Source organism: Xiphophorus hellerii, chromosome 3 (assembly GCF_003331165.1).
Source record: "Xiphophorus hellerii strain 12219 chromosome 3, Xiphophorus_hellerii-4.1, whole genome shotgun sequence".
NCBI lineage: Eukaryota > Metazoa > Chordata > Actinopteri > Cyprinodontiformes > Poeciliidae > Xiphophorus > Xiphophorus hellerii.
The window spans coordinates 20,929,202-20,954,379 of NC_045674.1; the positions used below are offsets into that span (position 1 = coordinate 20,929,202).

Genomic DNA, 25,178 nt, shown 5'->3' on the forward strand with positions numbered 1-25,178 from the left:
GGTTTAGGCTACACTACTTCCCAATGATGATATTACTTTTTCTTCTGCCTGGAGGATCGCACATGCAAACTGGGTGAACGCATCATAGCGACGAGGGACAGCAGTGCTGCACTTATCCTCCAATCCAGTTGGTGGCGGTAATGCAGAGAAAGTACACAAACCTCGCATGTCTCATTGATAGGAGTGTGTTTACTGGGATTCTTCCCCTTGTTTTTCTCTCAATTCGCGAGGTTTTAAGTGATTTCTTCCTTCAATGGTGTGTACCTGCGTCATTCAGGGCTGCGGGAAAAGACCTGAGCCGTACGTGAGAAACTTGCATGGATTCCCGAATAACTTGGAGACAATAAAAGCCTGGAATGACTTCGTGAGGAGGACCAAACCGACTTGGAATGGCAACACTCCTTCATCGAGGGTCTGTAGCGAGCATTTCCAGCCAGATTCCTATAAAAACCACATGGCCTGGTCGATGAAATGGGTTAGGACGCTGGATCTGAAAGACGACTTTCAGGTCCCCACAATATATCCTGCAGCGGTTAAGAAAAGTCCTGTATTACTTGCCAAGGATGACCGTAAAGCAGGCAGAAACATCAGCCCGATCCCACCGGGTAGTTCCACCATGCTCGCATCAGTAGAAATAAAAAAAGAGGAGGAGGAATCACCCTGCTCAGGAGCCACAATGCCACCTCCTATTCAGGTAAGCTACGAGTATTATTGTAGTAGATTGAAAATACCTGAACTTGCTGATTCTTATTCAATGATCATCAACCATTTATATTTACTGGGATGGCTTGTTTCAGAATCACTGAATTGGCATGTTCACAGGCTAAGAAATTGCTTTGATGTAAGGGTGCAAAATAAGTAATAGTAAAAAAAATATATATAAAAAAAGAAATATACAATATGTAGCCATCTGCATGTAGCTCTTCTTTGACTGCAAGTGTTTTCTCACAACAAATTCTTCCGAATGTGAGCACCATGCCACAAATCAACTTTTTTTTTTGTTTTTTTTGTCTGTAAATATGGCATAACGAAGGAATAGCCTTTGAGTCAATTTTCCAATTATTTTTGGTCCCTTTAAAAACAAGGTGGCTCATGTTCAGGAGCTGAAACTCCTACACCCTTCTTCCATTTTTAATGTGATTTGCAGTCAAAGCTGAACGTGTGAACTTTCAGCTTATATAACTACAACTTGTCAAGTCAAGTTTTAAAGCTAGAACTTGAATATGTTTAAGTAAACAGGTACATGAAAAATAAAGTTTATATTTTTTTTTCTTATTTGACTTCAACATAGAATATTTTGTGCAAAGCAGACGCATCATATGTAATTTAGACTTTGAAAATATTAAATACAGGGTGTAATGTAAAAAATCACAAAATTCTAAGGGGTGAACTGTACTGATCTGCTCCAATATTAGATTTTGGCTTGTCATTTCCTGTTATAAAGCGTAGAGTAAGGTAATATTGGCAGGTTGTGATGAGGGCTGTAAAATCTCCCTGTTTGTGTGGCTGTTTAGGAATGTCATGTAAAGACCGAGTACCAGATGATGTACTTTGTAAGACATGTGGCGTCCCAGACCGACCCTCCGTCCATTTCCCCAAACACACGATCAGTCGGCACACAGGTGACCAGGATACCCCGACAAATTAAAGTTCAAACTACAGGTACGTTACTTTGCACATAATGGGAGTGCTGCTACTAAAATAATAAATCTGAGGAATAAAACTCATTCAGAAAACTTTCCGTTACTTCAACATTTTTATTTTTATTTTTAAACAGGCTCGCAGGTGATATTTAATAGTCAACATCGTATTATCTGCTCAGACCCCTTAAAGTCACCACTGCTACTCCTACAACCAACTCTGGTAAAAAGACCATCCAAGAGACTTCGACTTGGACTGGAATATGAGGAGGAAGCAGTTCAGGACAAGACCAGTTCAACGTGAACCTGTGGACCGTTCTGGTGCAGCAGTCATACCTCTTGGACCAGAGAACAAAAAAAGCACATCTCCATGTAGCTTTTGTCTTTGGTGCGGGGAAAATATTTATCTAGCACCTTGTCAAAAATGACATAATACTAAGTTTTATGTCACCACTAGAAACTGCGATGCTTGCTGGGATAGAAAGCTCAGTTCTATGTCAATATCTCTTAGCAATCTGCATTGAAGAATTACCTTCATTTCTTGTTATAAATGTGCGTACACCTCAAAACAAAACCTCCCTTCTTTTAGGGTTTTTTTTCCCCCCAATTGGTTGGAAACTGACCGTAGCAACATTAATAGCCCTCTCTTTGTTGAGAGCAACGCCAAAGACACTATGTTCAAATAGAAAAACTTAGCAGATTTGAATAAAAGGATAGCTGCCCATGCTGAGGGGTCTAAATCACCCAGTTGATTGTAATGACATTCTTTCATCTTTTCTCAGTGAAATAGTCATACTTTTCCTTGTCAAACTTCAAGAAATGGCTCATTTTCCAGTATTTTAATAAAAAAAAAAAAATTACAAAGCTAAATTTACTTTAGGTGCATACCTTTGATTTAAAATGTAATTTTTCAGCACTTTACATGTAAAGTGCATTACAGCATTACTTCATAGTTATGTAAAAAAAAAAGAAAGAAATTCTAGCAGGGCTCCATAAAGCAAGCAAACATAAAAACATTCAATAATATACACAGTGTAAGGCTGTGTTATTATTGCTGCATGTTTTATAATGTTCACTGTGATAAAAACTACAAGAACTACACATATTTCTGTTCTCTTAGTGGAAGCGGAGGTCATGCGTTTCCAGTGGAAATGCTGAAGGAATCGCCCAGATGAGTAAACCCAGTGTCACGATTCAGGAGTCTCAGCAAGTCCTGGAAGCTGGTGTGTGAAGATGCACTAAGATTTAGATCCCTCATTAGTTTTAACCTTTTCATAAAAGTCCCTTTCCTTTTCATTTTTATGTCGTAGATTGGAGTTAGTAGAAACTTTTACATGATTGTCAAACCTGCCTAATACTACCACAAACGCATCACTATGAATTACTTGAGAAGTTGTTTTCAGTAGTTGCATACATTGTCTAAATTTCTATTTAATAAATAAGCAAATGAAAACTTTTAATTTTGCTTTAATGAGAATTAAATATTCACTAAGACCACTAAAAATGCATGCTTGATAGGTTAGGGCCTACACCAGATTTCATAATTTTGCATAATTTATTTTCCCCAACTTTAAAATGCTAAATAATTTATTCTTAAATTATTTTCACCTGCTGAGCAATAATTTTACACAATATTCTTAATTTTGTGGAAAATAATTTGTAGATCTCAAAAAGTGTGATAAAATGTTTGCCTTAATAAAGTAGAGATTTTGCTTGGGTTAAATGTTTTCTATTGTATTGTGGCTTGACCAGTCTGTTTCTGAATGGAAAGTTGCTAATTGTTTGTGGCCTAATTTTTCTGCGATATTACATTAGCAGGAAAAAAGCATGGCTATGCAGCCGTCCATTAATTAAACCTGCTTATCCTCATTGTCCATTAGAGACAGGCTTTCTCTAGTGGTTATTGACAGAGTCGAGCTACACCCTGGATCGGAAGATAAGAGAACTAGGTGTTGCACTGAACATTTTCCATTCAAGAGGATTGCCAGTAAAAATCTAATTCTGAAAATCTTTTCAAGTATATTGGGCTTAATTTAACTTTACTTGCTACTCTTGTGCATCAGATTTTATGTTCTCTCATTCATCCAAACACTCGTGTTGTTTTGAGGACAAAACTAAAACTCATTCAGTAAAAGTGCAACCTGATTCAGGTTTTGATCAATCTGACATTACGGCCTTCTGGGCAGCATGTCCTCCAGGTCAGCCACGACGTACGCAACCACGGCCCACAATGCCGAGCAGAGGTCCATGTCGTGAGGGTCCTGGACTGTCATGGTGTCTCCCTCACTGTGGTGGAACCAAAAGTAACGACTGTCTGCCACATGAAGGCTGGCCCCTGTGTGCAGCATGAAGAATAACAGTCACACACAGTAGTCACAAATCTGATCTGATACATAAAACAATAGTTTCAAGTGTTTCCACAAATTCCCAATTTGATTTAGGTCTTTACATTGACAAGCCAGTACTGCACATGAATATGCTTTCATGTAAACTATTTTATTCCAGTTCTGGTTGTATGTGTACATCTTCCTGCTGGAATATAATCCTCTGCCCCTTTGTCCAGGTCTTTCACAGCATTTAATAGACGTTCTTCCAGGATTGTCCGGTAGTTAGCTTAATTCATCTTAACTCTGACCAGCTTCCAAAAATACACATCCCCATAGCAAGATGCTGCCACCACTCTGTTTCACTATGAGGACACTATGCATGTCCTGGTGATGAGCAGCATTAGATTTCTACCATGGTTTGAATTTAGGGGAAACACTTCAATTTCATCCAACAAGACAGCACTCTTCCAGGTGTTTGCAACATGAGTTGTGGCAAACTGGAATTAGGATTTCTAATGGATTTTTCTTGCCAATCCTCCACAATGGTGTGACTTGTGGAGTAGTACAAGCCATTAGTTATTATAAAAACAACTATTACCTCTTTTTAAATTTTATTTTTAAAATAAAATTTACATGTTCACATACTTTTAATGAGTGATTTGTATTTCGTCTTCATAGTTGTTTGAAAAATTCCTGGGAAGGCTCCATAAAGCAAGTAAAAAATTTTATCATTTAGTTATATACATATATAACTAAGTTATATACAGTATATAACAGTTATATACTGTTATATACATACAGTATATAACTGGCTATAAAGTTTGCTGGAACAAACTACAAGAAAGAACTACACACATTTCCGTTCTTTGTGGAAGTGGAGGTCACGTGTTTCCGGCAGAGATACTCTTCATTGTTTGCAGGCATGGCCCAGAAGGAAAGACGCTGCATTCTGAACTGCGATGCGCAACAAATCAGGTTTGGACTCCCGGAACGCGCCGACCAGAAGGAGAAGTGGTTGCGGTTCATCTTCAACAGCATCCCCAAGCAGTACCAACCCGACCTTGTGTTATGTGCACACCATTTTACAAAAGGCTGCTTCCTGAACTGGTCCAAGTGGTCGGAGAAGTTGCAGCTGAGAGATGGAGCGGTTCCGACGCTCCGGAACCCGTATCACGATCCAGCAGTGTATGTAAGTACAGGAAGCTGGTGTGTGCTGGTAAAAAGCCTGCAAAGTGTGCAGATGCACTAAGCTTCGCTGTTATTTTGACTCGTCTAATTGTGTGTCGGTACAGTTTCGAAGAAAGTTTTAATTCCGATCAGATCATTGGATAGGCCAAGCAGCACGAACTAGCTTCAACCAATCAGATGAGTGAATCGTATGCAGTGAGTTTCAGAGCGAGAGGACGTCCACATGACGCACTTTAATGCTCTATGTTAAAGGAAGGCGCATTTAATGTGCAAAGATGTACAGCCCTCGTTAGTTTGCAATTCAAAGCTATCTTAATCAGCTCCATTTGTTTTAGGCCCAAATGCATACTAATCTTAAACCAGTCTGGAAAAGCATAGTGTTTATTTTTACTACTTTTTGTCTGGATGGATAGTTGGACATGAGTTGGTTAGTAGGAGCTTGATAAGAAAAATATAGTTTGTCTTACTACTGACTATTGCTTTATGCGTGTCCACAGCTTTTACCAACAGGGTCTGATATGTTATTCAAAAACATAACATAATGCTGACCAGTTTGTCATTTGTTTGGATGTTTAGGAATATCGTGTGAAAACCATATGTGAGGTGGCATCTGCTGTAAACCATGTGGCCTCCCAGACTGACCCCCTAACCACAGAAACGCGAGCAGTCGGCGCACGCCTGCCCATCGCATGTCCAAACAGCTTTAAAAGCACAGGTTTGAAAATTAACCTTTCAATAAATCGAAACGATAAAGCTTTCTGGTTTTTTAGACAATTGTCTTCAGCATTTGTTTTAAGCATCCTTAGGCCTGTCACGATAGCAAATTTTGCTCAACGATTAATTGTCTCAAAAATTATTGCGATAAACGATAATATAGCTTGAAGATCTTTTTACACTGATTTAATGGAAATGACGTAATAATGCATGCGATTTCTTGCCAAAGGTAGATACACTTTATTTTCAAAAGAATACTTAAGCTGATAAACAAAACAACCAAAAACAAAAATAAAATGGATTTTTAGTCTCCATTAACAAAAAACGACACAACATAAAAAAACTAAACAACATAAAGCCAAAGTGGAAATAAATACTGCATTCAACCAAAAGAGTGCAGATTATGAAGTCTGTATATCATGTTGCCCTTCAGTAATAATTAGATTTAAATAGAGAAGACGGGCACATGATGCAATAGTTCACACTACATGATTTTTTGCTGCTATTTCTCCCCTTACAACAATCTTAAAACGTTGGTCTTTCTAAGATTGTGTGGTGTGTTACGTTAGATCGTCGTTGCAGCTCCGATCTAAATCAGGGGTTTTCCCCACTGGGAGCTTAACGCAGCCTGTTGAATGTGACAGGTAGTCAATCAGAAAGGGGAAATTACGCCGGGGAATCCCAAACAGCTGACACGGCCCAACCCGAAGTCCAGCGGACATTGGAGATGATATGTGGAAACAACATTAATGTTTATTCAAAATGCAAAGAATATAGAAATGACAAGAGGAGGAGTTGGAGCGAAACCGGTAACTTTTCAGCTGTTCTTCGTTAACGTGACGTAAATAGGTTCTAATGATTTTCATTCAGTCAGGACTTTACGCTGACACTAGCCACATGCATTGCAGGTAGATTGTAGTAAAGCATTGATTAATGCCTGATTTTAAAATTAGTTAACTGAACTTGTAGCCATTATTTTGTGCCCATTGTTGGACACCACAGGGCAGGACCGAACCCGATCGAACAGTTATACCTAGGATTTCTGTCGGGTAACGTGTGATCTGTCAGGTTTTGAAAATGGGCCGACAATCAGCCGACAGCTCTAAGATGTGTAGTGCGCGCTGGGCTTTACACTAAGGAAATGAGGAAGGGAGGGTCAGTGGAGAGCACCGGAGTTGAGCCTTTTTTCATTCGGTGTCATCAACAGAAAGAGAAAAAGGCCGGAAGAGACGATAATGCCGATAATTAAAATGATGTCGATAGTTTTAATTTATCGTACGATTAATTGATTTACCGTTTATCGCGACAGGCCTAAATCCTGTTAATTTGTGTTGCAGGTACCCAGGTTAGAGTGAAGAGACGAAATTGTGGCGTTTGTACAGAAACCATCACCTTAGACAGTCCCCTGCTGCTCCTGCAGCCTGGAGAGAAACTGAAGGAGAGACCATCCAAGAGACCTCGACTCAGCCTGGCAGAGGAGGAGGTGGTGTTGGTCCCCTCAACATGAACTACAACACGCTGAAGTGCAGCAGATGTCTTTTACTTCCGAGTGGAGAATCGCGTACTTTAACACGTAGAGCATTTTTTCTTTGGTGCTGCAACACCTCACCTAGAAAAGCCACGTGAGGCTTAATTGCACAACTTTTCACACCAATATTTCATGCCTTCCCATCTGCCCCATGTTGTGGGAGCTCCCTGTGAGGCACAGAAGCTGTTGGGACCCAGAGCCGTCCCCACGTCTCGATTTGATTTCTGATCTCATGGATTGAAGATACAGCGGTAACTCGGCAGCTATCTTTTTGAGGGGAATGACTCCACAGAGACTACTGAGCAAAGAAAAGAAATCGCACTATGTTGACACAAAGCTTTGAAATAGCTAAGAAACTGCAGTTTGGATTAAAGAGTGCCAAAGCTTGTTACCAACTCTGTGGCCTTAGGCCAAATTATACTGTGTAATGTGATTTGTGAAATAAATATTTCATTGCCGTCTTTATTCTTCAGTGCATGCCTATATTTTCCTTTTTTCCTTGAAACAAGAGAGACGTCAAAGCAACAGCCTATAAAGCATCATCAGTGCCAAACATCTACTGATCTTAAAAATGTTTTTAAACATTATTTTATGTTTCTGTTCTTCACACTTAACAGTTTTCTTTAAATGGACAGCATCTTTGTAATAAACGGTTAAATATGCTGCATATTTATACCAATCAGTCTGGTGTAAATAGGAGGGATTCATACATTTGAAAAAAGGACAATGTGTGAAAATATTGAATATATAAAATTTTGGAGTTTTGGACCAAGAAGGTCTTCCAAAAAGACCAATCTAAATCTAAATTATTGAGATCGGTCAAAGTTTTAAAGAGGTAATCCTAAAGTCCTGATCTCAGTCCTGCAGAAAATTTGGGGGAGAATTTGTCTTGACTGGAAATGACAGGAATATTCCAGTTGCAAATTGGGCCTATGTTTGGATTACTCTGAAATGAAAACTCTTGGCTCATTGGGGGTAAATTTTTGTTTCAAAAGTGATCTGATAGAACGCTGGAAAAGATTGTCTGAAATTTGTACCAAAAGGTGTTGGTTTATCAACATTGTTATTTAAGCCTGTAATACCATATCTATGTAAATAATCAGCAACAAACAAACAGCAGCAAGCCCCTAAAAACCTGTACAGAGAATCATTGAATCTGACCAAACAAGACTGATCTGAACAGGCTGTTTTATCTGTACCCCACCCTCCTTTATGGACTTTCCAAAATGTGTTCTTCACCCAACAATAACACAGCGACTATCCAAGAGCAGACAGAAAGAGAGGGCTCTGGGTTTGCTGCTCATCTATGGCTGTACATTCAGAGCGAATTGTTCCCGTTTTGAGAAGTTTATTCCTGCTTAGAATATATTTGGGGAAAAAAAAGGTTTAAAGCTGCCAAAGATCAGAATATCTTCATTAATACTTACCCTGTGTAAATAGTCTTGCACCATCTTTTCTAAATTATTTAATTTGAAATTTTAGTTTTGTGCCCTTTGGCTTGTATTACATGTATAATTATTGAGTAAGTGAACAGGCCGATTGCAGCAACGCTGAAGAAAGTAATGCTGAAAAATGCCTTTTGATCGAGACGCTGAACTCTCAGCTGTTTCGCTGCAGCTTTTAAAACGTTCCACAAGGAAAACTCTTGTGATGTGATTCTCTTCATTTCTTCTAAAGATCCCACACATACATCTCAACAAAATGAGAGAAACTGTTTCAACCACAGGATTAAAATTGATGCATATACAGTACAGACCAAAAGTTTGGACACACAGTTGTGTCCAAACTTTTGGTCTGTACTGTATATTTAAGCTCTGCAAAGCAATTCACAGAATACCTTTTGTTCCCATGCTTTAATATTAGTTTACAGAATATTTAAAGTTTTTGTGTTTTCACAAAGATCACCATCTGGCATCAGTTAGAGGTCCAGTTTCAGACATCTGACTTCATAACGGGATTCTGAGTGGAAGCTTTATGTCCATACTTAGAACATCTGAAAGTTTCATTTCGTGGTTCCATTGAAACAGAATTTCTATCCTCACTTCCCTATAATAAACCAAACTCTGTTTATAGTTCAGCAATCAGCAGAAAAAGGCTATGAAAAAACAGAACCACAACTAATGGGTTTTTCCTTTTTGATGCATGTTCTGAAAAATAGAATTTTTCCTATACGTTTTAGCACATATACTGTAGGTCTTCAATTTTCTGCATTGTCCACCTAGCTATAGCTTATTGCACACGCATATTGATCACACTAACCTGGGATTCCTGCTTGCATCCACAGAAAGATATCTGTCCCCTCGGCATCAGTCTCCAGTTTGGTTACATTAATGGGAGCCAAAAGTTTGATAACCTCTTCCATCACCTGTAGATATGGACAGTCATTTGTTGTTATAGCTTTTTAATAACAATACAAGAGGTCCAACCCATCTATTGTTTTATATTATACAACAGATTCAAAACCATATGATAAAGTGTCACACAGGATTCCTATACATCGTTTTTCAATGTTGTCCCAAAGCCAAATGTTCTGATTTCTCAGTCAATTGCAGTTTGATTTCAAGATTTATGGATGAGTGTGTGGATAGATGAAATAGAAGATGCATAAAAAGATAGACTGAGAGTCATATAACTGGCTCGGACTGAAGCAACTAAAAATAACTATGTTGACGAGACAGAATAAAATCTGAACATACAAAGCATTTTCCACTCCACATATTTTTTTAAATTATTTTTTCTAGATGTTTCTGTATTTTCATAACATACAATAAACAGTAAAGTTTTAGTATTTCAACCTGAACTGAACAAATATTTTCCATGCAACAGTTTCTCACCTCGCCCTGTACAATTGATGTCTTAAGTTTCTAAAGACAACAGCTGAGTCCTTTTGCAGTTTGACCTTTGATCTCACCTTTCGTGCCGCCTCACTGCCTAAAAACTGCAGACCCATCGGGGTGAAGGTCCCCAAGTCAGACTCCATAACAAGGTCAAAGTTGGAGATGTTCTCCTGTGTGGGGAGAGGAAGTGAAGCAGGTGGGTGAGGACAAAGCAAGTGTAGACACAATGTCGGTGAAAGCATGAAAAAAAACAAAAAACAGCACAAAATGGTTTGTAACCTCACAAAAGATTCAATCCAGTTACATTGATCTTTATGTCTGTTCGCACACACTATAAACAACCACTAGGAGTCGCTAAAGCAACTTTGTTGTTATAAAAGGGAAATAAATTTTTATTTACACATTTCAGAAAGAACATAAAACACCCTCATGAGAGTTATGGCATCCTTGAGAAAAATGATTACTTTGTTTTCAAAAATGCATGAACTCTTTATCTCTGGTTTTAAGTATTTAGCTTATCAGGTTTTAGAGCCTGGTGGGCAGCCAAAGCTCTAAAGAAGGAAACTGTAAGACCCAATTGCTGCAGAGAAAAATCTGGGAGCTGGCCAAGTGCTCACCAGTCTGCTGGAAAGGCATTTCCACACTCGTACACGGTGCTTTCACAATGTTCTGACCCTTCCTGCTCTGTTTCAGCAGGAGAGATATTTGCTTTCAGGCTGTTATTGTGTTTTTTCCCCCCTCTCTTAAGTGGAGAGCAGTAGTACCTTGTGTAGATTGAAGTACTGCTGTGCACCGACACCACCCTGCTCCTCACCTGTCCACAGAACCGCTCGCAAAGTTCTTCTTGGGCGCAAACCTTCGAGAAGATGAAGATACCGTTTAGTAGCCTGGAGAACATTAGTGAACAAACAGCATCATGAAGACCAGGCAATACAGCGGGCAGGTCAGGGGCACATTGTGGAGGAGAAGATTAAAGCATAGGATTTTAAAGAATCCTAACCATGATTCATGGATCACCGTTTCTCGATCACTTGAAAATGGAAAGAACACACTACAACTGCAGACCTACTAAGATATGGCTATTCACCAAAACTAACAGACCAGGAAAGGACAACATTTTTCTAAAGACCCGGCAAGTGACACAGTCAGTGGAGAGGTTGTAGAGATCTATAGCTCTATTAAATGAACTACTATTAGTTGTGTACATGAAACACAACCAAAAGAGTTTAATTTTTAGTTTGTCACTTAGGTCATTTAGGGAATAGGTCCCCAACCCTGGTCCTCAGGCCTCTCTGTCCTGCATGCTCTGCTATGTGGTTAGAGTTAACCTGCAGTGGTCATATCTAAAAGCATCAGAGGGTCCAGTTGTAGTTTAGAAAGGTAAGTGTGAGGTTAATTTGGTGAGCTAAGATGTTTTGAGGGCTGATGCCAAAAAAGCAGCAGCAATAAGAGAAGAGGCCCAGAATGGCACTGCGGCAGCAAGTCACTCCTTAACATTCCTCAAGAGGATCCAGATTCATTTTCAGATGATTTCCAAGGAGATAAATCCTTGAACTTAACTGCTGAAGGGAGGCCTCTATGATGGCTTCTATTTCCAGCTAAACGATCAAGTTAAATTAAAATACTGGAGAAACTTTAAATCTTCACTAAAATGTAATATAATATAAGCCCAACCTATTTTATGGAGCGTTAACACCAAAATAAAAGGCAAAGAAAGCTCAGCAGAGGATTTCAACCTCCTCAGAAATCTGAATCAAGGGGGAATTCCTCCCTCCATCTTCACGGAGAAACTCCTAATCACATCTTGGCAACGCAGATGCACAATAGCTGACAGGAAAGCTCTCCACAGAGTGATGAGGATGCCTGGGACACTGATTACAGTCTTACCTTCTGCAATCTGGAGGAATATCTCTCTCTGTTTTAACAAAGGGCTAACAGGAAGAGCAATAGGTTATTTCCTCCAGTTATGGGACTGCTGTATTTCCATTCCTGCTCACCATATTTTTAATATTTAAACAAAAGAAGGAGCTGGGAATTTTTTTTTTGCAGCAAGCAGCCTTTCTGTCATGCTTAAAAATGAGGTCAGTCCAAGGAAAACAATGGAAATGTCAGAGGTGAAAGGAACTTCTGAAACACAATAGACTCATATTTCTCATGAGTTAAAGCAATATCAGATTTTGTAGGATGCTACTTTCCCAAAGAACATCTGCAAAATAAGGTTGAAGATATTAATGGCCACACTATAGCATCGTCCCGTTACATAGATATTACATCAGTGCATAAATCTCCCTCAAAGATTGGTTTTATAATGGATGCAAAGTATTTTTCCTCCTAAAGCAACTGAAACCCTACTCCTTAGGTGAATCCCCTCTAAAGACTTCAGATAGTAAAAACTAGCCCAAACCAGCCCCAGCACTGTGTCTAAAGGTCATTCCTCTAAAACTACAAGCCTGTAAAGGCAGAAATAAAGAGTGATATCAACATGTCTGAGCAGAAACTGTCCTGGTTATGCAGGCAAAGATGCAAAATAAGAAAGAAAAGCTAAATATTGTATATGTGGAACTTTTTCTCTACATTTCCCCATGGGTTACCCAGGTCTTTGATGAGGGACAGAGCCTCCCAGGATATCATGACTCCACCTCCATCATCCATGGCGCCCTGGCCAACATCCCAGCTGTCCAGATGACCGCTCAATAGGACAACCTGTCAGAGAGTGCAGATAAACTGTGTAAACATCAACAGGAGCCACTGCAGGAGCGCAAGGCTGCAGCAGTTTCAAAATGCACATTCTGGGATATTCCACAGAATAAGATTTTGCTACTCAGCCCTTTTTACGTCCATATCTCTACACAACTCTACTGAACAAACAATATACCTTACATTTAATGAACAATAAGCTGTCAAACAAAAAAAAGCTGATTTTTTAAAATTTTTTACACACGAGATTCCAAAGGTAAAACAGAATCTTTTTATCTGGTTCAGGAATCTGAAAGCGAGACAGACATTCCTATCAGTTGGATGATCCCGACCCCCAAGTTACGAAAAGCAGATCTTGACCTGACAAACTATCTGGTCAACAACCCAGAAGTCAAAACATTCCTTGAAATGAAATGTTCTGTGTCCAACTTAAATCCTCTGTCAACGATGGATTATTAATCTGTGGAGAAGCAACTTTTACACCATTTAAACTGAGGACATTTCACATTTAGTTACACCGTCAGTTATTACAGCACCAAATAATCACTTGCTTTATCTCCCATCCACTCAAAAACAATGGAGTGAGCACTCTTAACCATATTCCTTCATTAATAAAATCATAGTTAGGATTCTGTATGATCGGCTCTTCTCACCCACCTGAAACAGTTTCAAAACCTAAAATAATGCTTATGTATAAGAACAAGATTCAAGGGAAGGAACAAAAGACAATGCCGAGGGAGGAAGCATTGCCTTTTCCCTCTATAATTGATGCCACATTGATGTCAAATAATTTAAGCAGAGTCAGCAGCCAGACCATCAATGCAGCCACAGGTGTCTGTTGTGTACATGAATTTTCCCAGGTATGAAAATATATAGCTTTACTATGATTTCTAAGCAGCTCTGTGGCAGTACAAAATGTCTGCCGACCTCTGTGGGTTGTGGTGTTAAATTAAATAAATGATAACTCCAAATATCCCTACTTAATTTTTAACCAAATACGCTGCAGCTCTGGAACTTGAAGCATGTAAAGTGTTTCTCTGCAGCTGCCATCTGATCTCACTGTAGGCAAGATGTATAACTTCACTTCTGTATGCCATGCATGTATGCCATTGGCTTTTTTAGGGAAAAATGATTTGTGTTAAAACAGGGCTACGTGGTACGAACAATGTTTTGACAGGTACAGAAACTCAAAGTGCTTTACAGATTAAAAACAAGAAAAAAAGATGTAGTTTATTTGAACGCTTATGAATAAGGTTGATTATGTAGAAAAAGACTGATAAGACTTTCAGCTGCTTCCATTCACTAAAACCATGTTTTAGACAACCACTGCAATACAAAGTATTCTGCTGACATGGCTGCTGGGAAAAATGGTCATAACATTAACAGAAATGACTAAATCTATCTAAATTCAATCAGAATTTTAGTTCTATTTTGTCATATCATTTAACACTGATGTGATTTACTGGCAGATCAGATTCAGCTCAGAGCACTTTTAATTTCCTTGAATAAGTTGCCAATTTAAGCCACCAAGCTGCTGCTTCTCAGACAACAGTTCGTCTTACTCAGTGTTGTATAAAGTACTGAAATCTCAGAGTCAAGTAAAAGTACAAGTACCTCTCCAAAATATGACTTTGGTAAAAGTCGAAGTCACTGACTGAAATGTTACTTGAGTAAAAGTCTTAAAGTATTTGAAACTTCTTGTACTTAAGTATGGAAATTACTGTAAAAATGGATGTACTCAAGTAATGTAATGAAAAGTACAAGTAAAAAGTAAAACAAAGCAAATGCAGTTTGAATGACATTTTTTATATTTTGGTAAACTTGTCAAATACACTTAAAATAATGTACACAACCAAGTGCAGGCAAAATTAAACCTGCTAATAGATATACCTGCAGGCATCATTTAGTTAAGAAAATTAGGTGCTTTACCTATAGCACAAGGTTAACTTAACCTGCTTTACAACTGAACCAGCTTCTTAGTATACCCTCCAGGACAGAAAATACAAAGTTTTTGTAAGCCTTAAGTTTTCCCTTCAAGTAAGGTCAGTGCTGAAAATGAGAAAAATAAATAGTACAGAAAATGCGGCCAACATGAAGAAAAAGAGCTGTTACGATTACTCTACTTCACAAATCAGTGAATCAGTCAATGCTACAGTCAGTAGGTGGTGCACACAACTGGTCATTATGCAAAAGAAAAAAAGAATTGGGAGGGAAATGCAGCTTATTGGCATCTGTAAACCTGGTTTTGAACTTGCATGCCTTTCCTATATTCGTTAAATTTAGTCTAAATTGCTATCGCTATGGCTTCTGTCCCCCCTTGAACAGAGGAGTCTAGGTAGCCTGCTACAGTCAACATTAGGCCTAAGCTAAATACACCACGTGTGGAACTGAAACAATGCCAAACAAAGTTCATTTATGGTCAAGATTTCACAATACAGTAGTGCCTAGTGACCAAACTATAGTTACTGACACAGGAGGATTATAACCATTTCATAAGAAGTTACCTCGATGTGTTTCTTCAAGTTGGACGGGGAGTTTTTGTAAGATAGAATTTCCATGTGACTGCTACTGATTGCGAGACTTGCTTTGTGTTTAATGGGAGAAGCGAAACAGGTGTATCCTAATTAAAAGTAAAGAAATCAAGAAATGGCAAAAAATGTGGAATGAAGATAAGAAAGGAAGAAGATTATATGAAGTACAAAAGTCAGTTTGAATTCGAAGCATTAATGAACGAAACAGAAGAGAAGAAATAATAATTAGTAGATTAAGAGTAGGTCATACCTACTTAAATGACATGCTTTATAAAATAGGGAGGAAAAATAATGATAAATGTGAGAGATGTGGAGAGAAAGAAAATGTAGAACACATATTGATGAACTGTAAGTCAAATGAACTCGAAAGGGAAGAATTAAAGAGAATAGTTAGAAATATGGGGCATGAATGGAATCTTAAAGGTATATTAGGAAATGAAGGAAACATAACAGATATTCACAAATTAAGGAAAGCATTGTTTATTTATCTTAAGAATACAAAATTAAAAAGTAGAATTTAATAGATATGAAGTAATGCTTCTACACACTCATGTACAGTAGGTGGCGGTATGCACCTTAAAGTTGCTTGTGATCCGCCATAATAGAAAAGAAGAAGAAGAAGAAGTATCCTATTGGTGGTGATGAACAAGCCCAGGCAAGCAGGCTACGGACTTTGTTCGGTAGCCTGCTTGCTACTTGCTAATCAGTAGGTGGGGTCAAAACACTTGCGTTTCTCTCTCTCGCTTTTTTGTAACGAGTAACTAAACCACACATTGAAAATGTATCGGAGTAAAAGTACGCAATTAAGTTCGGAAATATAGTGAAGTAAAAGTGAAAGTCATCAAAAATTTTCATACTCCAGGAAAGTATGAAGTACTCCAAAATATACTTAAGTAAAGTAGTGAAGTATTTTTACTTTGTTACTATACAACACTGGTCTTACTTCATTCTTTTCACTGGACAAGTTGCAACATAAATCTTCTTCGTGGAAGTTTTATGCATTGATGCCTGAATTAACATGATGTCAAAATGTCACCCTTCAGCAACTTTCAGCTGTCTACTTGCTTAGTTTCTCATGTGCATTTTTTTTTTTACATATTCCAGAAACACTGGCATGGTAATGCCATGGTGTTTAAAACACCACACTTCCACCATTTTACAGATTTAGAAAAGACTGGAAGTACTCACAAACATTCCCTAAAAATACAATTATATATTCCATTTTGAACATCTATTTGCTGCATTAATTTCAAACTAAATTAAAAACAACCTCTAGTGTCTTGGTTCTCATTTGTTGTGTACATTTGATATGATAAGTTTTTGTACTGTAACTAAGCTGCTATAGAAAAGACAAGATGCTGTTAACACACGTTCATAGTTAGGTAGGTAATGATCAGTTCACACTACATTTGCATTTGCCTGAAATATTTTAACATTTCACTGACTGCATCTAAGGTTGGGTCTGTTTCCCTCAAAGACCTTCAAATTCGCATCCGTAACCTTCACACCCCCAAATATTTTGTCTCAAGTAGCCATGCCGACTGTCCCCAACTAGCCGAGACGGGTACAAGCAGGACTACAGTGCATCGTAGGTAAAATCAGGAAAAAGATTGTACAGCTTGTTCCCAGCCTAACAACTTACAAGTCTGCACACAACTGAAGGGGAAAAGCTTTAGAAATGATTACTATACAGTTTAAAATATTTATTAGGCGGCACAAACAAAACAAGTGAAGCAGAAATCCTACACAGTGATTCAGAGAACTACAGCAGAGCCGTTCTGAAGGAAAAACAGCAAAGCCTCCAATCTTCAGTGTAAACTTTGCCGACAGTTTACATGTTCAATAAGCTGCACAACCTACTACAGGGGAATAAACTAGTACATATCATGTTTCAACATTTTATTTCAAAGAAAGATTGAAAGCAAAAGCCGAGTGGGAGCGGGGGAAAAAAATCCAAGCACCTCAGCAGTCTTGGATGACTTAAAAGGGCAAACTAACTCTGGAAATGACTCACAAAACCTCAAATGTACATTTTTCTTTAAGCAAGTGTGCATGCCCTCTCCCTCGCGCTCTCTCTCTCTCATACACACACACACACACGCGCGCGCCCACGCCCGCACTCACAGCCAGCCACAACTGCTGCTAACAGTGAGCTGGAACACAAAGTTTCAGGGCCAGACATGATGTCAGCCCAACCATGTGTTTCAGTTCCCTTTTCCACACAGATGGACTGAATGTTAGCTCAGGACTGCGGCTAGCAGCTCAAAAAGCAAAAAATATTATAAACTTATTAGGGACTTTCTAATGTAGCCAACTTAAATCTGATTGAGAAAGAGCAAATTAAAGTGCATACATTTCAAATATTATAAAAAAATGTATGAACATGCATCATGCAAACTGAGGCCCAGGGAGTACGAGGTGTAGCTTTAGAGATTCATCTCAGTCTGACCATCAGGGCAGCTTGCTGGAACTTTCCCTGCAGGAATAATTATCAGCTGTCCTAAATTTCCATTTGCTGATGATTGTAATGGTTTAGGGGGAAATCATTTATTTTTAATAGAGCTTTTCAGATTGATGGACATCAGGAGTTGATTCTCAAATAAGTCTTTCCTCCTTGGCATTCTGTTTTACAAAATCTCTTGAAGGTATCAGACCAGAAAACTGTCACAGCTTCTGTCTTTAAAGAGAAGCTCACACCTGTTGGACAAGCTCATCAGGTTTAATTGGACGGCTGCTAATTAGTCTATTAGCTCATACTGAAGTAGAAAGGGTGTACTGAGTTAATCACACATAGCTTTTGAATTTTGGCTTCGGTTTTATTAAAATTAGCAACAAGAACAGTGTTCGGCAGTCCTGAAGAACATGTATATTTGTTTTGTATATTGACTGAATTAAACAAACAAAAACTGTATGTAATTATTGAAAAAGGTAAAAAAGTGATTTTGTGTCGGCAGATAATTACATACCATAACTTATTCTTTGTTTTTATGAAGTTGTAGTTGAATGACTTAAAGGTGGTTTGAACTAAAGTAATACAATAATATTATGTATGCAACATAAAATATTTAGAGACTTGGTACTCTTCAGACCATTTATCATTTTGTTTTTTTACCTGGCGATATCTGACAGAATATATCATTCCACTGAATCTGCTAAAATCTAGGCAACATGTACAGTATTGAGAAACTTTTCAATCCTATTGTGAAATTTTTATGTTTGAGTTTTTTGTTGTTAAATAGTAAAAAAAAAAAAATGCAGTTATTTCCCTCACGATTGTATTCTGTGACGGATTTTATGCACCTCTAATATTTTTTTGACGTTTTCTCTAAATTATTAATCTTTTTTGTGACATTGAAGAGCAGAAACATCCTTCTGTTTCCATTTTATGACAAATATAACTTCTGTTTTTACCAATAACGTTCAGTGGTAAGCAGGAAGTTCTTAAGTTCTTCAAAATGCATAGCAATAAAACGGCTCCCTAAAAACAAGGCAACATCTCAAAAACGTTCTTGTGTGTTCTTCTGTTTTGCTGCAGGATTTTTTAACAGATTTTGTCATTTGTTTATGGTACAATCTACACTCCAAATGTTATATTTTAAGACATGTTTAATGACTGTTCTTGTGATACATTTGGGAATGAGAAACCCTGACTACACAGAAGGAACCCAAATGAATAATTGTAGTTATATGAAAGAGCCTAATTTATCTACTGTTAAATACTGTTAACTTTGGCTGGGCCACTCTAAAGCATTATTACTTCCAGCTAGAAGACTCATTTTGGTCAAATCAAAACATTGCTTCTCAATTCCTGTCTTCACGCCCCCCTGCCTTGCATGTTTTAGGTGTTTCCCTTCTGCCACACACCTGGATTTAATCTGTGGGTGATTAACAGCCTTCTGCAGTTCTTGATGGCTGCCGAAGAGGTCATGCAATCATTTGAATCAGCTGTTCTGGAATGGAGCATGCAGAGCAGGGAGGCCCGACGACTGGAATTGAGAAGCACTGCCTTAAGCTGTGTAAATAATTTGGGCAGAACTATATTTGTAGCACTTCCTCTCTTCTGTCAAGCTAAGCTATAAATGATTTTTCAGACAGTACATTTATAGACCAATTACTTTGTCATTTTCCCATAGAGGACTCATGACATAATCATTGGCATAACTGAAAAGTTGAGGACCAGTTTGGCCTTAGGGGCACGGAGAATCACATCTCTTTACAACTATTATGGCCAGTGCTCCTTGTTGTCATAACAATATACAATCTATTCTGTTTTAATGAAACAAAGCCATTTATGCAACAGGAGGAATATCTTCTTCTCCTTTTGCAGAAAAAAAAATTACTACTCTAAAAAGCAACCAGACCCACCAAGAGTCCGGGCCAGATGCTCTAGGCAAAAAAAGTGCCAGGCCAACTTTATACTACTTATAACTAAATTACAGTTCAAATAATTATATTTTGGAAGTTTATGAACATAGAAATAAATTTGTTTAGATAACAGAAATCTGCTCTATGGGATAGAGGTTCCCGGAAAGACCATGTGCCTCTACAGCAAAATAAATGTTGACCAAACAGTTTGGGAAATCTTTGTTTAGGAAAGCCAGGGGTCGCCTTGCAATCCTTGGCCAACATGATAAAGTAGGGACACAGAACATTTTTTTTAGATTTAGTATTGTATAAACCTTAAACAATATTTAAATTTTTCCATCCACATCATTCAGATTATCCACCCAACATGCTTACCCAGGTACTAAAACTTCTTGTGTGAGGTAAAAGAAGTGGTCTGATGGTTTACAGAGATAAATAAGTCATGCAGGTAGACATGAGTGAGTGAATGCTACCTGCTCCGGGTGCTGCCAGCCTCTTATCTCAGCCACTGTGTTAAAAGAGTCAGCATCTGGCAGAGTCTGGGCTCCCATTATGAGTCTGACCACAATCTTCTGTTTGTTTTGGGCCAAACGCCACATTAGCTCAGCGTCCTCCACTGTGATGCAGGCTGTGGGGATTCGCTTCACTCCGTCTTGGTAGATCTGCAAACCTGTGTGAGGACTAGAAGGAAAAAGCACAATGATGGGAAACTATCTGCATTAACTTGTAGGAGCACTAGATAGCAAAAGGGGACAAATACCTGTTAATAGAGAAAGGGGTGACAGATCGAATGAGTGTGGCCACAGCTCCCACTTTAGCTGCCTCTGAAGCACCGAAAGCACGATAAGCAACTGTCTCCGAGTAGCTGATAAAAGGCTGGTTAAAAACCACAATCCTCCCTGTGGCCTCGCTGGCTCTACGCTTCAGTTCCTCAAAAGACTGAACCACCAACACCTCAGCCTCAACACCTGAACAGATACAAACGAGTCAGTGAATACTAATGGAGTGCTGGTGCACAAATTAACACAGCTTTATAAAGTCTGATCGTCACCTTCTGGAGGCGTTCCTACACTGCTGCCCAGGCCCAGTATAGCCAGGCTCTTGGTCCTGGGCATAATCATCTCTGCACTCTCCTTCCCTCTAACCCAGTGAGGGATTTTTACTGGTTCTTTAGAAGAAACAAGACAAGTGAACACAAATGTAAAAAACAAAATGTGAGGTTTTCAGGAAAGACTTTGTAACATATCTTTAAAACTCACCTAGATGAACATCCAGTCCATCCTGTTTCATGGCAGTGTACATGTATTTAATAGCCATTTCCAGGTTCCGTGACCCACTGACCCGGTTCCCGATTGTGTCAGTAAAGTCAGCCAGCCGTCTGTAAGAGCGATTCTGGGCCGCACCAAATACAGCTAGCTCAATGATGCGCTTGGCCACATCTTCATATCTTCCCACCTCTGCTGCTACATCTGGAGCTGGGTTCCAAAAGAACATAAACTGTATTTTCTTTTTATAAAAGTCTGACTAAATTTACAGCAGAACAATTAGGATTTATTTTACTGGATTTTATCAACAATAACCTGGTTACATTCCTGAATAGATAGAAATAGTTTGGTGAAGGTAATACAATACAACTTATGAATTATCACTGTGAAGTGTTACACCCTCTGTAAAAGAAACTTTGGCTGTTTGCTGGTCTGGAGTTAAGTGTTAACACAAAGCCAAGAAGTAAAAACATCAGCAATCACCTCAGAGAAGCAAATGCTGCAGCTTGTCAATTGGTATTAGGCTATAAGGCCATGCACAATCAAATTTTAGTCCAATAAATAAAAAGATTAACAAGGAGAAAGAATGTAAACCAGCTAAAGATCTCCCAACTGGGTTCATCTCTGCTCCAATACACCCGACTCAAAATGCTGAATTACCTCCTGGGTGTGTCAGCAAATTTTGCAAAAGCCTGGTCATTAACTATTCATTTAGTTCAGGTGTGTTGGAGCAGAAAGGTATCCAGAAGTTGCAGGACAGAAGCACTCGAGGACTGGAGCTGTAGATCTCCCAACTTTGAAGTTAGAGTAAACATATCAACAACAAAGTTCGATCAATTAAACTATATTTGTAGAGCTCTTTTTATACAGAGAAGTTTAAGTACTTTACAGCATTCAAAACACACTGGAATCAAACGAGGAATAAATAAATAGAACAAGAGGCAATTGTGTAGTTTGAGGGAAGGAAGGTAAAAAGACAAATATAGAAGTTCTGAAAACCTAGACATAAATAGTAAAAATAAAAAAATACTAATAGAAAATTGAATAAAATAAACATACTAATTTCAGTACCTTTAGCAAAATGTACAGTGCTTACACAAAAACAACACTGTGGGGATGCCCACTCTCTACTGCCTAGACATGCAAGGTACCATTTTTTAAAAATTAATTTGAGTGCAGCTAACCTAATTTTTTCCAAGTATTTGTGTTGCCCTCTGATGTAATGGTGCCCTGAGCAGTGAGCCATTATGTCCAATACTAAAAAATTGTTATTGCACAGAACTGTTTGCAAAGAACAGTGGTTTTCATTTACTGGATTGTTTCAAATCGGGAGTAAAGGAGACTAATACGTTTGAAAAAAAAAGGCTAGGTGGCTAGAGTAGTTCAATATGAAGGCTATGATTTGTTTTTTGTTTTTGGGGGGGGTTTTGGGTTTTTTTTGCAAAAGCAACTGGTTGCTAAGGAGTATGAATTATTTACCTTTCTTTGTGGTTTCATTAGATACAACCCTGATAGCAGGGCTTCTGAAGCGCTCAGAGAGAGTATGACTGTCAGAACCAAGTGACAACATGACAATCATAAAGAGAGGAAGGAGAAAGGCCACTTTCACCTCCAATGTCATCTGTGGAAAGAAAGGTCAAAGTGACCACAAATATTTATTAGACACAGAGCCAATAAAATCTACGAGTTACATTTGGTGTACATATGATTTCTAGCAGTACAACTAGGTAGCCGTAGCAAATAAATGTGAGCTCGGTATAAATTAAAACTCTGACCTGAGCAAAACACACACACACACACAAAAAATGTCGAGCAGGAAGTCAATTTTGATACAACAGATAGCAGGATACTGTATACAAAAAAAATACTGACAATCCTTTTCAACAGCTGATAAGTCAATGAAACGATTACTGTAATTTTAAAAAATAAAATCACGTTAAAAATCAACAAACACAAACCCTTGAGGTTGTTATCTTTGACGCTTCAAGATCTTATAAGGAGTTAAACGTCACCACAAACAATGTAGAGATGCAGAAGTTTAATCTCTATTTCCGTATTATTTTGTGGTGCATGCAAACTTCCGGCTGGAGTCAATGTTTTCAAAATAAAAGTATTCCCTATGTTTTTAATTTTGCGTAAAATTATTATTTTTTGCTTATACTACACATCTATTTAAAACATGCAGTATCTGTACATTAATTTTTTTTAAATTAACTTTAAAGTATTCAAAGACGCACAATAGGAATAATTATGTATTTTACTGTGTCATTTACTTTGAAGGGAAATCTGTTCTACAAAAGCATAAAATTTGAGAAATCAAAGTTGAACATAGGTTCTATTGAAAAGAGAAACGAAAAGAGAAAAAAGTTTTCTCTTTTTTCTTCGTGTGGTTTTGTATTTTATCTCTCAGTTGTGCAACACAGTATCCTGTTAATTACAGATTAAAAAACAAAATTATATGTACTTTTCTCATTCTGCTAAACCACTAAGTCTTTTTTTCTTTGACTCCTACACGTTTAAATTTTAAACATTTAACCAGCTGTGTATTTTTGGACAAAAAAACCCATCCCTGCCTAGAAAATGTTTGGGATCATAACACCCAAAGGTTTGTAAAAGAACAGACAGAACAGTTTGATTATGATTGAATTGAATGTTTGACAGAAATTACTGAACTTCACAAAGAGAAGTTGTTAAAACTCTTTAAAGGGAAAAAACAAACAAACAAACAAAAAAACACCTGGCTTAGTGCTTATTGGGATTCCTAGAGTCATCTTTGGACCCAATGGTACCATTACTTTGTAAACTCTGTTTTTGTTTTCATAGAAAATAAGCTTGACTTATTTATTTTACTGCCTATCCTTACTAAAGCCAGATGATGATGTCGTTTCTTTCAAAACTTCTGACACGTTAATTGACACATTTGAGTTAATTGGAGACACGTCTATTCATGTAACCCTGTCCGTGTGAGACGACACCTCGCTGTTCCTTGAGACTCTGCGTTCTTTACTGGTGGTTGTCGGAATGAAACCTGAGGCAGGACTCGGACACACTCGGCGGTTGAGATCGTGGTTCAGACCGTTTATTCGGACCAACCGACAGCGCAGCGGCTTCGCCTTCAGAAATCAGAGCAAATACTTCGTGTCAACGTAAATCTCATTAACGCCGTTATTTTTGTTGTTTTTTTAAATTTTGTTTACAGATACAGCATATATTTAAAAAAAGAAGAAAAATACAAAACTAACTGGTTGGACATTAAAAGTATGTGGCTACAGTGAGGAGCTGGCGGTCAGCGTTGCTTACCTTCGGAATCGACAGCAAATACTGACCGTTGTACTGCCAGCGCATACTGTAGCAACTGACGATAAGTACGGCGTTCTTCAACGGACACACTTTACCAACTTCCACAACCCAAAGAACAAATCTGACATTTCGGTGGCATCCGCTGACATATTTAAACCGCTTCCCTGCATATGTTAAGGCCACATCTTGAACACACTGCTGTCTTATTTGACACAATGGCAAAGTCAAACGAAATCAACCAAGATATGAGAAAGAGAACCGTGAAGCTGCACAGGTCTGGTTCTTCATTTGGGAACAATTTCCAGATGCTTGAAGCTGCAGCATTCATCTGTTTATGCAGTTATATGCAAGTATAGACACGATGGGAATGTCCACCATTAGACCAGTTGGGAAGGAGACGAGTTCTGTGTCCCCGAGGTGAGCGTATTTTGGTCTCAGATGTGAAAATTGGCCCCAGAATAAAAGCCGAAGACCTTGTGAAGATCCTGCCTGAAGCTGGTAGGACAATCTGATTATCCACAGTGACCTGTGTCCTGTTTTGGACACGGCTTGAAAGACCACTCAGCAAGAAGAAAGCCTTTACTCCAAATGAAACATATAACAGGCAGACTGCAATTTGCAAATGCACACAGGGACAAACATCTTCATTTTTTGAGTCATATCCTGTGGTCTGATGAAACTAAAGTGGCTTGTCCATAATGACTATTATTACTTTGGATATAAAAGGGGGCGGCTTGTAAGCCTGGGAACACCATCCCTATTGTGTAGGGGGGTTTGTAGCATCAT

At 38.4% G+C, this 25,178-nt stretch overlaps 2 protein-coding genes across 4 annotated transcripts; one reads left to right on the plus strand and one right to left on the minus strand.

Annotated features, from left to right (window-relative positions):
- The first annotated feature begins 157 nt into the window (after window positions 1–157).
- On the plus strand, window positions 158–2,484 carry LOC116716860 (uncharacterized). Its single transcript, XM_032557790.1, has 3 exons — window positions 158–694; window positions 1,515–1,662; window positions 1,778–2,484. The coding sequence occupies exons 1-3, from the start codon at window positions 254–256 to the stop codon at window positions 1,942–1,944; spliced, it is 756 nt and encodes a 251-aa protein (XP_032413681.1). The 5' UTR covers window positions 158–253; the 3' UTR covers window positions 1,945–2,484.
- Window positions 2,468–24,223, minus strand: LOC116716857 (carboxypeptidase Q). Of its 3 annotated transcripts, none has more exons than XM_032557786.1 (11): window positions 24,068–24,223; window positions 22,572–22,713; window positions 21,087–21,302; window positions 20,879–20,995; window positions 20,588–20,795; window positions 20,301–20,508; window positions 12,826–12,937; window positions 10,999–11,090; window positions 10,309–10,404; window positions 9,657–9,762; window positions 3,809–3,975 (listed from the first exon to the last, which is right to left on the minus strand). In XM_032557786.1, the coding sequence occupies exons 2-11, from the start codon at window positions 22,711–22,713 to the stop codon at window positions 3,809–3,811; spliced, it is 1,464 nt and encodes a 487-aa protein (XP_032413677.1). In that variant the 5' UTR covers window positions 24,068–24,223. The 3 variants fall into 3 exon arrangements, with proteins under 3 accessions (XP_032413678.1, XP_032413677.1, XP_032413676.1); XM_032557785.1 differs by lacking the exon at window positions 24,068–24,223 and adding an exon at window positions 23,051–23,203; XM_032557787.1 differs by lacking the exon at window positions 24,068–24,223 and having other exon boundaries at window positions 2,468–3,975.
- Window positions 24,224–25,178: the final 955 nt, after the last annotated feature.